The sequence below is a fragment of the Macaca nemestrina genome, chromosome 4 (genome assembly GCF_043159975.1).
Source record: "Macaca nemestrina isolate mMacNem1 chromosome 4, mMacNem.hap1, whole genome shotgun sequence".
Lineage (NCBI taxonomy): Eukaryota > Metazoa > Chordata > Mammalia > Primates > Cercopithecidae > Macaca > Macaca nemestrina.
In genome coordinates, this window is record NC_092128.1 from 99,164,561 (window position 1) to 99,179,380 (window position 14,820).

Here is a 14,820-nt window from a genome sequence, read left to right on the forward strand (position 1 = left end):
TTGTCTTGGATCAGAATCATTTTCTCAGCTTTAAAGTCACCCCTTATTTTGAGACTTTGTAGTATGTTCTCAGTATTCCTAGTGGGGAAGAGAGATGCTATATGATCACAGATGGCAAAATCAAATGAACAGTGAAAGGTGAGAAGTTATTTTAATTGCTCAACACTCCCCAGACAAGGGCAAGCAGAAAGATCCCAAAGATACTTGTGTTTCTTTCTTCTTCTAAATATAATACAGTAAAGGATTTTAAACAATATGCTTAATACAGGAAAGCTATAAAATTATGGTAATCTCTGTATTCATGGGTGGCCAAATGGAGAGTGAAAATGCGTCGCTCTGTGAAAGTTGTATAATTGTGAGAAATAGTGGTTTGAATAGGTTTACATTTTAAAATTTCCTTTATATTGCTTTAAAATATCTGACTGACAGTGTTATCTAAGGCAAGTCTTTTCACTTTGTGCTTCAGAAAAGTGAAAGTATACATATATTTTCCCAAAGAATATTGCCAAAAATATTAGTGTTTGGGAGGGAAAGGTGGTAACAATATACAAAGTACCATATAATTGGTTTGGGTTGAAAGATAATGAAGCTTCCTTCAGACAAAGGGTGATTATTCTATGACTCCAAGTAGAACTTCCTATTTCAGGGGACAAGGTGACTTGTGAATCCTATTGGAATCACCTACAAGTGGCATTTTAAAGAGGCAAATTACTTCCTGTGTGCACAGTAGAAGCAGTAGGTTTTAATTCAGTAATATAGCCATATACTGTTAGCAGTAATGTAACACACAAGTATAACTCTAAAAATGGTAAAAAAAAAAAAAAAAAAAAAAAGGGGGTATGACATAGAAAATTATTTAAATTGTGTAACTTAAATAACTAAATGCGTATCTCCTATTATATATATACATACATACACACACACACACACATATATATATATATATGTTACTGTGTGGATTGGTAACCACAAAACCATGTATGCTATACTTATATTGGCTTTTGGGAGGATTTGCAAAGGTAATTTTGACTACATTCAATTTTTGCCTAATGTATGCGCCTTAGAACTAACTACAGCAGGGTGTGGTAGCTCATGCTTGTAATCCCAGCACTTTGGGAGGCCAAGGTGAGAGGATTGCTTGAGTTCGGAAGTTCAAGACCAGCCTGGGCAACATAGCACGACTTTGTCTCTATTTTTATTAAAAAAACGAACAAACAAAAACTGAACTGCTACATGAGAAAAGACTACAGTGTAATTTAACGTGTGTCTGATGTTTATTTTTGAGATGGAGCAAGCTCTGTCACCCAGGCTGGAGTGCCCTGGCGTGATCTCGACTCACTGCAACCTCCGTCTCCCGGGATTCAAGCAATTCTCCTGTCCCAGCCTCCCGAGTAGCTGGGATTGCAGGTGTGCACCACGATGCCTGGCTAATTTTTGTATTTTGAGTAGAGATAGGGTTTCACCATGACGGCCAGGCTGGTCTCAAACTCCTGACCTCAGTGCTGGTTACCTTAGTGATCCACCCGCCTCAGATTAGACTACATTAGCAATCCAACATTATGATCCGCCCGCCCCAGTATCCCCTCATGGGATTACAGGCATGAGCCACCATGCCTGTCTGATTATAAGATTTTTTTCCTGAAAGCTACCTTATTCCAGATGATGTATTTGGATCAGGGCGCAGCAACCTTAATCTGATATTAATTTCAAGTCAGCTTATGAGGCCAAATTAATGAAATATCCAACGTAATGTTTTTGGAATTTTTTGAATTTCTATTTACTCCTGCATAACTTGGATAACTTTTGTTGAGGCACATCAAATGCCTGAGATGAGAGGGAATTGAGGATCACGGTTCACCACCAGAATTGCTTGCTAATCTGGCGCCACAGCTACTCTGTAGTCCCTTGGGAATGCTGAAGCTTGCTGGGGTGATTGTGGGCGTCTCATTTCGCCTGTTGCTCAGGGGTGGCCTTTTCACACTGGCAGTTACCCAGTGATTGCCACCCCTCTTGCTGTCCTAAGGAGCAAATCCCAAAAGCTTTCAGCAGTACTGAACAAGGGTTGGTGTGCGCTTTGCCTGAGAACCTTCCTCCACAGGTGTGGTCTTCCCTGGTAGTAACACCCACCAGGTGGTTTTCCACAGGGAGGATTTCTGCTGCGACCACCCCCATAGCAGTTTTCTTCCAAGTACAGTTAGTATGCACTCAAGTAAAGGACAATAGGAGCCCAACCTAGGTGAGCCCAAAGAACTACAGCCAATCAGGGCCTGTGCGCATTCGTGTTAATGTTCTGCTCATCTAATTTTGGTATTGGCATAGAAAGGGGGCTCTGAGTGATTGCCTTTCTCATGTTGCTCAGGTGGAAGCAGAAGATATTCATGGATTTCTTTTTTCCTTCCTCCCTTTCCCTCTGATCCTTCAGATTTATGAGGAATCCAAGATGAATTTGGAGCAGGAGAGGCCGTTTGTCTGCAGTGCCCCAGGCTGCTCCCAGGTGAGTGTGCGGATCCTCCATGCTCTGACATGCAGAGCCTACTTTCCAAAAGGGAAGCAACTCTCACCCGGCAATCATGCCCGCCCTGGGCTTTCCTTCTTTACCAAGACACCACCAAAGTCCCCCTCCCCATCAGTATCGTGATCATCATCATCTTCATCGCCATCATTATATTCTGTTTTGAATAGTTTGAAATACTTCCCTCTCATCCCCTGAGAAGTAGCAGTGTTGGGCATTTCTGCCCTTAACTTCCTCCTGGAAGCAAGCCAGGTGTATCCTGCCCAGCAAATATGCAGGGCCATCATTTCAGAAAGAGGGAAGGAGAGTGGTTACTTTTACAAAAGCCACTTGAATATACTGGCTGGGCTTCGAGATTACTGATGAAATAGCTTAACATCACAGGTTAAATTTTATTTTGTTTTATTTTCCAATTTGAGTAAAAAAAACCCCAAACTCCCTATAACTCTTGTAGAGTCTATAGTTTTCCTACGTATGTAAACTTTAAGAGGGAAATTGTCCTGCTGTGTTGGACTAAATCTCTTTTATGCTCTGATGGCTTCCATCAAGTGGAATTACTGTGGGAATTCGATGAGATACTGCCAGTAGACTGTTTAATATAGGGACTGCACACAATATGAGCTCAATTATTGTCCACTGTTGTTACTACTATTGCTGCTGCTACTATTATTATATTGGAATCTATCTCTTTGAAAGAAATTAGAAACATTCATCACCTAAAATCAGAGTTTTGCACTTTACCTTTGGAACGTGACAGTGACTTTTTCTACTCTTGACCCTTCGGGTATCTCCACATTCCAGTCATTGGAAAATGACTACACGTGGTTACTCTAATGCCTAGATCTTCATTCTGTGGGATATAGGACAAGTTTGGAACCCAGAGCACAGGGGTCTTTCAGGTGTGGCGAGTTACACTCTTTGCCTCACTCTCCTGGCTGTTCATGTGGTGGGGTTGGCAGTAGAGCGTGGAGCAATGCTTAGCAGTCAGATGAGAGCTTACTAAGAAGGGTTCGTTGAGGACCCTTCTTATTAACCTCCCCAGGGAGTTTGTGGAGGATTCTGGGAGCCTTTTGGAAGGAAGAGGTCATTGAAATATAAGACATTGTTGCTGGTGTTATCAACCATTGACTGAACAACCAGAGTCCTTTGCTCAGGTTCTAGAAGTTATACCAGGGGCTTTATGTCAATGCTTATTTCCAACTTATAAATAGCAAGAGCAGTGCAAAAATTATTTTGAAGCAAACTGGTTAGGAGATGATTTTGAAGAAGAAAACACTAGGAAAAAACAGAGTGATAAGTAACTGGTAAAAATCCTGCTAGACCAGGACTCTTCATTGTGGATACAGAGTGTCACTTTACTAAGTTACTAGGGTAACTAAGTTAAAACTTAATTCCTAAGGTAGAACGTATTCCCATTCAGCTTCTTTAAAGAGAAGTCTTGATAGCCACAGGGAATCAGATAATTTGAGCACTTTGCTTTGCTTTGGTGGTGAAAATGTCACACTAAGTTTGATTCAACTCAAATCTCTCAACACACTTTTTGGTAGCCTACTATATGCCAGGCAATCTGATTGCTCTGGGGAAACAATAATCACAAGACATTTGTGTCTGTGTCCTCACAGAGCTTCTAGTTTAGGAATCAAGTCTATAGTCACATGATCAGTAAATCACTTAATTAGTCAATTGCAATTTTCCATGAAGGAAGACCATAGGCCACCTTGAAGAGTATAATACAGGGATTGACTTTACTTGGGGAGGTAAATGCCAGTCTCTGCTAAGGAAGGGGCATTTAATGGAATGGGACTCTCCAGAGACCCAGCAAAGGCAAAAGAGGGTTCAGGGTGAGTTAGGATTCCCAGCAACCTCCAGGGTTGTGGAGGACAGTAGAGGACAGTGTTTCAAGGAAGGGGCTGTAAGCCGTATCTAATATTTAGGTAAGTCAGAGAGAAGAGAGCTGCGCATTAGTCATTGGACTATATGAAATAATTTTCCAAGCTTGGCACCGTGAATATTTGGGGGCTGGATAATTCTATGTCTTGGGTAGCTGTCCTGTGTGTTTTACGATGTTTAGCAGCATCCCTGGCCTCTACCCACTAGATCCCAGAAGCATTCCCCAGTTGTTATGACCAAAAATGTTTCCAGACATTGCCAAATGTCCCCTGTGGGCCCAGATTGCCCCTGGTTGAGAATGACTACCCTCTGATTTGCATTTTGGCTTTAGTCTTCCTTTCTTTTGGATCTCTTCTCTTTTGGGGTCATCTACTTCTAATCCATGTTCTCCCAAACAATTTTATGTATTGCTCTAAGCCCTTCTTCTTTCTGGCAACAGGCAAGGTAGAAAGAAATGAATGCCACAGACATGTGGTCACTGGTGTCAGGCACTGCTAGAACTGGGACAGCTAGAGGCCTGGGCACAGGCTGTTGGCTTTGGCAGCTGGGTGCTTGCCGGCAACCTATGAGAGGGGAGCAGGGGCGGAGGCCAAACTGCAAGGGATTAATGAGTGAGTGGGTGGTGAGGAAGCGGAGGTGGCAAACATAGAGGACTCTTTCAAGAGCACTAGGCAGTGACGGGAAGCGGAGTGATATAATGGTAGCCTGAGAAGGAAACAGCTTTTTTAAAATTAAAGGATAAGACAAGCTGGAGTTTGTCAAGGACAAGAAACCAGTGAGACAGAAGGAGTGAGCATGCTGGTTTGCATGGCTAATCCGCAGAAGATAAGGGGTATAGATGAACCTGGGGAGGAGTGGGGGTGCTAATTCCTCTGAGAAAGGAGGGGTTGGAAAGAGAATCAAGGAAGTGACATGAAAATGCTGAAATAGAGGTGGTTAATAGAGGTTGAAGGGAGTTCATTTTGAATGACCTTGAACTTCTTGGTGAAGGAGCAAGTCATTTCCTTGAGAAGCCTGAGTGGACCGAGGAAATGGTTAGACCGACATGGAAATTGGGATTGACAAAGTTTCTTGATTTTAAGGAACAATTCCAAGCTTCCCCCACTTCAGATTTAAATGTAAAGATGCTTCTAAAACTCGATGTCTTCATTTAATGTGGAAGTGTATTTTTTCCTTGACAAGCTGTTATAAAAATATGTGCATCTTTCAATGGAAGAGGTGTTAGAATTAAGAAAATGTAACAGTCACCCAGGAGTCACAAAGGTCTCCTGGGGTATTAGAAACTCACAGTCAAGTCAATTGTTGCGGCCATGGTATTTACTTTAGGGACATCCCACAGCCTGGGAACCTGCACTGAGAAGACAGGATGACTGAGAATTGGAAAGGGGAGTAAATAGAAGTTATCAGTGCTTGCCCTGTGCTGGGGGCAACGAAAGGATTTTTCTCTCCTTTTCCCCCATGGTAAAGAAACTTAGCTCTATTAGGAATGGCCTATAATACAAGGGAGACTTTTTTTTTTTTTTTTTTTTTGAGGTGGTGTTTCACTCTTGTTACCCAGGCTGGCACGATCTTGGTTCACTGCAACCGCCGCTTCCCAGGTTCAAGTGATTCTCCTGCCTCAGCCTCCCGAGTAGCTGGGATTACAGGCACGTGCCACCATGCCTGGCTAATTTTTTTATTTTTAGTAGAAATGGGGTTTCGCCATGTTGGCCAGGCTGGTCTCAAACTCCTGACCTCAGGTGATCCACCCGCCTCGGCCTCCCAAAGTGCTGGGATTACAGGCGTGAGCCACCACAGTCACGTGGGAGATTTTTTATGTTATTGCTCCTTCGACACTATCTTTGTCTCAGAAGGAAGAGTTTCTCTTGCTCTTTGTAATCTCACAGAGCTCAATGTTAATTTCACTCTCTCTCTGCCTTCTGAATTAACCACGTTCTGAATTCCAGTGGCCTTTCTCAGCTCTATATCTGTTGCAGACTGTATATTTTCGTTATTTTCAATTTGCTGCTATGTTCCTGCTGAATTAAAAAAAAATCACGATGTCCTTTATTATGTCACTTGGAAGGTAATTATAGTCAGTATGTTGTATTATGGAAATTATTGTTATTTAAGAAGTATTCTGGTTCATATCCTACTTTAGGCTATTATTTTACAAAGTCAAAAAATGGCTTATAGATATGAAATGAAGGCTGTTACCATGTTGTATATTTTTGAATATACAAATACATATAAAATATAGTATATCTGAAATATAGTATATATATAAAATATAATATTTTTATAGTACATTATATATGTATATGTGTATTTCATATATATTTTGTATATATATGAAACAAAAATCATAATTAGTTGTTTGGCAGAAACACTAGGCAACCCAGTCTCTAAATCACACGTGGTACTGCTACAAATTTGGTGCAGTCATTATACAGTGTTATAGACCAAGAGAGTGGATGAACCAGTAGCAAAAAAAAAATCATGTCATATAAAGCAAACTTCAGTATATTCAGAAATCTGGCATAATTACCATGTTTTGCAAAAGCCAGTGCTCTCCAATTTATATAATACAAATGACAAGTAAATAAGTGATATTTATGCAAAGAACTACTTTTAGAATATTTTATATGATTCAGCCCAGAGAATTCCTTCATTCTCATGAACATAAATCCATGCCATTTGCAGAAAACATTTCTACCCTAGTGAACAAATGTAATTAAAACTTATATTGACTATCCTGAGGAATTAGGAAGCTCTGAAAGATTTTCTAAGTTGTTGAAGATTTGGAAATGTTCAGCAGAAAATATCATCCTCTGTTGTATTTTCATTTGACATTGATAAAGCAGATATTCTGTTATGTTCAGTTACTACAAACATACTAGTCTGAAGCAGGATAGGCTAGGATCTGCTACAATAACAAATTATCCCAAAGCTTCAATGACTTAGAGCAACAAAGGCTTATTTCTGTTCCCCAAGGATACATTTCTATTGTAGATTGGCAGGAAGTTCTTCATAATACTTTAGAATTCAGAAATGCTTTTCCTAATGCCTCAGAGATTTAGGATGATTGGGTAGCCACTATTTCCAATATTGCTAGTTGCCATGTTAAAACAAAAGAGAAGGGGGAATGCTAGAGGGTCTTACACCAGGAATTAGATGCTGGCCCCTGGGTGACATGTCACTTTCATTCATTACTTAATAGGCAGAACTAGTCACATGGCTTCATGCAACCACAAGAGGGCCAGAAAGTTCAGTCCCACCATGTGACCAGAAGTCAGACAGCCAAAAACATTTGGGAGCAGCATTTTTGACAACCATAATATCATTCCCTGAAACTTAAAAATAAGCATTGGTTTATTACGTTGCACAGAACATAGAATACTAAAAATAATTTGTCATGTTACTCCAAAATTATATGTGTAATTTTAAAATATCAGATAATAGGTGGGCAAAGTCTTCATAAATGGAAATGTACTGTACAAATTTCACAGTGTACATTTGTAGATACATATGTCAAATAATTAGGCATGGCATATAATTCTTTCCCAAAGTCTGACTTGAATCACGATTCTTTTCTTTCATCATGCCTTTCTCCTATTTTTGGTTAATTCATAGATAATGTCTAGCATACTTATCATACCTTACACTTAATTTTTACACTATTATGTAAAACATTAACTACATTTGAAAAGTTCCAAGTGATTTTGCAAAATTCCAGTGCTACTCAGGTCTAAAGTCACTTTCATGTTTTGGACATGGTTTTCTCATACGTATAAGAAGAAATGGAAAAATTTTAACTTGTCATGTTGCCATTATTAGTTATATTTCATGACCACAAATAAGCATTCATTTAAACACTTTTTTTTAAATGCTGCCTACTTAGGTAGGCATTAGGGCACAGCTCATTTTTTGTATATATGTTATTTTAATACCTTCAGTATTGTTCATTTGCTTCCTCCTGTTTTATTCTTTAAATACAAAGTTTAAAGTGCAAACCCATAGCTCCTAAAGAAATATATAGTTTACTGATTAGTCAGCATAGTTGGATATATCCAGGGAGTATCTATCTAAGAAGTAGAGTCCTTTCAAAAAAGTTCCCAGGGAAGGTATAGAAGGTGAAAATTTTCTGCTTATTATTAGTACTCAGCCAGATTTTTCTGCAATTGTAGTTAACCCCTTTGGTAAACTTTAATGAAAATTATAATGCATATATTTGGGTGTAATTTAAAGGAATATCCTAGCACATTTGCTTGCATAAAAAGGCTTGCAACTTCACTTACTCATGCTTTCACACTTTTTCAGAAATGTTTTTTTTTTTTTTGTTTTGCCTGTCATGTTTGCAATGCTAAATAAGTCTTTTTCTCAATAATGGTAAATATGTTTTTTAAAACTGAATGGCTCCTCTTCTCCCCTCCCTTTTTTTTTTATTTGTCTGACAGCGCTTCCCAACAGAGGACCATCTGATGATTCATAGGCACAAACATGAAATGACTTTGAAGTTTCCTTCAATAAAAACAGACAATATGTTATCAGGTAAGGAGCCATCAGGAAAAGAAGCTTTGGGTGATCAGATCCGTTCCATGCAAGGTACTTGTTCTTCTTGGTAAATTGTGCACCTTGAAAATACACGTTTCTAAGGTATAGCAGAAATATAATCAGGTAATATTCACCCAAGTGATTGAAGAGCGGCAACTTCTCATTTTCTAGAAAGTGAAATATTTATTACTATGCAACTTGGCTCTATATAAGTTGTTTTAAAAATTACATACCTGGTTGGGCGCTATGGCTCACACCTGTAATCCCAGCAGTTTGGGAGGCTGAGGTGGGTGGATCACTTGAGGTCAGGAGTTCGAGTGAGACTAGCCTGGTCAACATGGTGAAACCCCATCTCTACAAAAAATACAAAAATTAGCCGGGCATGGTGGGATGCACCTGTAATCCCAGCTACTCGGGAGACTGAGGCACGAGAATCACTTGAACCCGGGAGGTGGAGGTTGCAGTGAGCTGAGATCAGGCCACTGCACTCCAGCCTGGGCAACACAGCAAGACTCCATCTCAAAAAAAAAAATTACATACCTGTAATCACACTCAAGCAACAAATGTTAATTGGGCATCTATGCACACTGCACTGTTCTGTGAGCCATGGGAAATGCAAAGATTGATATGCTTCCTGTTCTCAAGGATATCACAATATAGCATGCATATGAAAACTTAGCTAAAATAAAGGAGCATCCATGACATATACAAATGAGTATTTTAATGAAAAGGTGCTATGCAACTTTGGTAGAATGAGCTCTCTTTTTGGATTGAGATGGTCAGTGAAGGTGTCCTTAGGAAACAATACCTGCCTCGTATGTGGGAGATTAAATGAGAGAATGTATGGAAACGGCAAGTGCTCAGCAAATGTGAGCAGAAATAAATAATACCAATAATCCATCAGCTAATTGTGATTTCTTCTGATTTTGAGAGTAGAATGGTAAATTAGAAAAAGTGCAGGGACAGGAGTGAGGAACCTGAACTCTATCCTGGGCTTTGCCTCACCTGGCCATGACCTTGAGCTACTTATTGAACCTTTTTGGGCTTCAGTTTCTTTTCCCAAAAAATGGGAATGATTGTATCTGCCAAGTCTGTTTCACAGGCTTATTGTGGAGATTCAATGAAAGAATGTAAGGAAAAGTGTTGCATAAATCCTAGCAGGATAATCAAACAGTTTCCTGTTACTCTTCTTAGGCTAGAAATTTTTCACCTTAGCCCTTCTCTCCTTAGCACACCTATGGATATGTTTTAAATGTATTAGAAGAGAAACAAACTGTATTGCCAGGCCTGGCTCATGTAATTTAGTGTTTCTATGTTACTTTAATTTTAAAAGTGCTTTGTTATTACAATTTTTTAAAATTCTTTTTAAAAAAATTTATTTCAAGTTCTGGGAAACATGTGCAGGACATCACTATTATCAATAATCCTCTACGAGTTTTGTCAGACAGGTTATTATAACCCATTGTTACTGACAGAGGAGAAAGGGCACAGGTGATGGAGCTTCTGTCCCAGGCTCAGAACACAGGGAAAAGATGAGGGCCCTTGATGCTGCAGTCCTAACCCACTGACCCGCACATGGCTACTGCATCATCAGACTTTGCCACTTTATAGACACGGTCAAATTCTCCCAGTACCCCCGGTGTCAGAGCCATCCACACATCCAGTGACTTGTTGATAGTGCCAATGTGCTCTGGCTTGGAAGACTCCAAGTTCAAAGGCAGCCTCTGCCCTTCTCTTCACCCACCACTCGCCACCTGTCAGCCTCTGTTCGTTGTTGTTTTTCTATGAGCTTGCTCTTTAAAAATTGTTTGTTCTTTCTTTAATTCTACAAACAGAGATGGAGAAACTCAAATTCATAAGAATTATAACAGCCTAGAAGGATTAGGAAGGATGGCCTATTCTTTTGTTTTGTATCCGTCATGTTCTGTAGAGTCCCTGTAGTATAACTTAATGGTTCATCAGTGAGCATAGATACACAAGTAGCAAGCTTGTAGACTCTGCAATTCCCAATATTTAAATTCAAAAGTTCTCCCTTTATTTTTCCCAAATTGGATCCCTCAAATAGGTTGCCTGGTGGTAAAGGAGTGGGAGGTGAGTTTAGGGAATGATGATTATGTAGAGAGATTACTACTATAGTGTAAGTACCAGAGCAGTCTTTCAGGCAGGCTGCCAGGATGGTCCTCTAAGGAGCCCCATCTGAAAGTCTGAGAAAGAGCAGCTGAAGATGTGTGAACACTGAAATGAAGCATTTTTCTATATAGTGCCTAAAGCAGGTTTTTTTGGTTAATCTCTTGCAGCTTTGCAATTGTTCTTACCGGATCCTTATTAATTTGAGGCTGTTGCTGCCAATCACTGGCAGTGCCAGGAGGAAAATTATTTGGAGAAAAGTAACTCTAATTTTTATTATGTCAAATTTAGAATGAGAAAATGAAGAGAGAAATAAATATGAGGAAAAACAGCATGAGTAATATATTGACATATTTTCTTTTGCTTTCTCATGGTTTATGTTGAGGTTGGTGTGAGGCCATTTAATACTCCTAATGAAATGAAGTGCTGAATTTTAAAACTTGCTACCCACTTTGCATGTTCTTAGTTTCATAGAATTTTCTTACTGGAAGGGAATGCAGAGCTATACAGTCTGGATGAATTTCTTTGCACTTAGAGAACTCGATGTAATATACCAACATTGTTCATCCTGAATTATAATAGGCTATTGTGTTGGGCATTTTTAGTTTGTTATTTTTTAATTTTTTGCCTAGGAAATCCTTCCATGTTTATTTTCTCAAGCCTCATTTTCCATAATGCTAATTGTGGCATATTGGATTATGATTACACATATGACAAGATTTTACTTGACTGTTGCCTGATTTAAATTTGATTTATTAAAAGCTTCAGAGTATATTTTTATTAAAACTATGTTCATAGGCCAAATTAGTTTGTAATTATATTTTGTCATACTGTCCATGATGAGTTTTAGTATCTTATGAGTTTGAAAATTAGTTTCTCTTTTATTTTATGTGTTTATGTGATATTAGAATACTTTTTTTTCTTAAAAGATTGCTAGAACTCACACTAAAGCCTTCTGGTCCTGGAAAAGAAACAAACATGCTCATTAAAATTTTATTTACTTTATCATATTTTGTGGCCTCTCATGAAGATGAATGATTTTATATGACTTGCAATATAGTAACAATGATAATAAAAATAATGTAAATCAAAACATCAGGGCAAAAATCTTCAAGTTCCTCCTGGACTATTTTTTCAAGCAATATTCAATTACACATTTTATTTCAGATGAGTTGAGGCTTGTCATATTTTAAGAAGATAAAATATAATAGATATTTATATGACAAACTTCAGAATATCTGGTTAACCTTTATTTTGGAAAATTTTGGAAAATCACCTTATCCTTAATTAGTTGTAACTATTGTAGTTGGGGAAGGCATTAATATGTCACAGATATACTCTAAGTTTCCAACAGGTTGAAAGATCAGAAATAATTTCACAGCTTTATCATAAGGTCCATTTCATTTAGGCCAGGTAGAGTCACTCCTAAAAAGTGATTGTAAATGATTTTTGACATGCCATCAGGTAAGGTATTAAAAGTGACAGTCTCCGTGTTTTAGTAGAATAAGCCCTATCTTCTGGATAGACAGTAAACATAAACCCCTTATTCAAAGGGACAGAGTAGAGACACAAATGGAGACGACAGCGTTGGACTTTGAGAGTCCAAGACTCCCTTTGAGAGACTTGCACAACCCTTCGCCTGGGTCCTCCCATCTTTATTTGGTCCATGTGATGCATTTCTAGAGTCCTAATGTGATGATGGATGTGAATTGTTCCCTTCAGCTGTTCTCATTGTGAAGAAGGATAATTTCATAGTAAGGGAAGTCGTGATGTAGAAGGTTTTTGAGTGCCAAGTTTGAAGTGGGAATGTGTAGAGGACAATGCACATCCGCAGGCAGCTTTCAAAATTAACAGCTATTATGTTATGCAATGTTTGGTTTGAAAATCATGATCAAATTTCAGTATAGTGGTAAAGAGGGTGGTGTTTGAGTCTATTTCCCTGGTACTATGGGTAGGTACCTAGGAATTTGCAAATCTTGCCTTGTTAAATGTCCCCACCCTGAGTTCTTTATAGAGTTCCTGGGTTCTGTGCGGGGGCGGGTGCGGGGAAAGACCCAGAATGAGAATCAAAGTGCAATCTTATTTATAGCTGAACAAACAAATAATATTCCAAATAAGAATTCCTATTAAAACAAAAACTCAAATGGAGCACATGACTTTTTCTCCATCTCCACTGTAAATCTTGATACCAGCAAGTTCAATCTTTCCTGTGGAGAAAGATTGAGACAGCCCTCCAAGGTAGGGCTGTGTGTGCACATGTGTCCTCTCATGTGCTCACACGTGTGTGTGTGTGACCTAGAAGATGATAGATTGTGTTGCCTTCAGGGAGAGGGGAAGATAAAGTTCAAGGGTGTTGTGGATCTTTCCCACAAGGTAAAACCCAATTGACAGACATCTCAGGTGGGAAGCGTAAGATAAGAAAGACACACGTAACTGTGTGTCTTTTGTTTTCTTTTGTTTTGAGATGGAGTTTCCCTCTTGTTGCCCAGGCTGGAGTGCAATGGCGCTATCTCAGCTCACTGCAACCTCCGCCTCCTGGGTTCAAGTGATTTTCCTGCCTCAGCCTCCTGAGTAGCTGGGGTTAGAGGCATGCACCACCACACCCGGCTAATTTTGCATTTTTAGTAGAAACGGGGTTTCTCGATGTTTGTTAGGCTGGTCTCGAACTCCCAACCTCAGATGATCTGCCCTGCTTGGCCTCCCAAAGTGCTGGGATTACAGGCGTGAGCCACAGCACCTGGCCAACTGTGTGTCTTTTAAATGCCTCGGTAGCCTACCCGCTGACATTCTGGCCCAGCTAATGCTACAGGCAACTGGTCTGTGCTTGGAAGGAGGTTAGGGCAGGCACCAGTCAAGGCATAGGAAGAGGGACTGAAGTTGCTCTTCTACCGCCATGTGATTCGTTCATTCAGCAAACACTCATTGAGTGCCTACAATAAGTGTTAATTGCTGCATCGAACAAGACAGGTGAGGTCTCTTTTTTCATGAAACTTACTACTCAAGTGGGGTGCAGAGGAAGGGAGATAATAAATAACAGCAAAAAACTCAGATAAGTAAATAAGTATCAGTTAGTGACAAGTGCTATGATGAAGATAAAACATGATTGTGATAGCAAGTGACCAGCAGGAAAGGGGATCAGGAAAGGCCTCTAGGTACTTTAGGCTCAGGGGTCCTTTCTCCCTGACCCCTGAATGTGGTGGGACTGGATGTGGGTAAGACCACAAGACCAAGTGTGGCACAGCTGACTACATCTTGAGCTGACACTGAAGAAAGGCAGGAAAGACTGGCTTCTTCATTCCATCTTCCTTCATTCATCAGATTCTCAGGACTCACCATTTGATAGGGAGCATCTAACATGAATGACAGTATAGTCCTTCAGAACCCGACTGTGTCCCAGGATTAGGTCTAGAATCAGGGCCCAGCTCTAGCTCCAGGCCCTAAACCTAATTCTCACCATGGAGAAAGCAAGAAAGTAATTCAGGGAAGTAAAACATTTGTTCCCAAGAGGCTAATCGTGATCCAATCACAGAACCCAAATCCACTGCTCATGGTTCTTTGCCACAAGAGTCTATTTAATAATCCCTGACCATTTTAAGGGGGAAGCCAGAGGGAAGATGGCATATCTCACTCCAAATTCTTTTTAGAATGAGTTAGGATATTGTAAAAACTGAGTAAATAAATCACACGCGCGCACGTGCACACACATACACACACACACACACGACCCATACTTACCTCTTCTTCTTGGCAATTCCATT

General features: G+C 39.7%; 1 protein-coding gene across 6 annotated transcripts in view; it reads left to right on the top strand.

Moving 5' to 3' along the window:
- The window catches only part of LOC105475779 (cAMP responsive element binding protein 5), a 415,489-nt gene that overhangs the window by 75,487 nt on the left and 325,182 nt on the right, over positions 1 to 14,820 (top strand). For all 6 annotated transcript variants that reach the window (XM_011731266.3, XM_071094975.1, XM_071094974.1 and 3 more), the window contains exons 2-3: positions 2,423 to 2,494; positions 8,839 to 8,932. In XM_011731266.3, coding sequence (XP_011729568.1) covers positions 2,441 to 2,494; positions 8,839 to 8,932 — 148 coding nt within the window. In that variant the 5' untranslated portion in view covers positions 2,423 to 2,440. The remainder of the gene's footprint in view (positions 1 to 2,422; positions 2,495 to 8,838; positions 8,933 to 14,820) is intronic.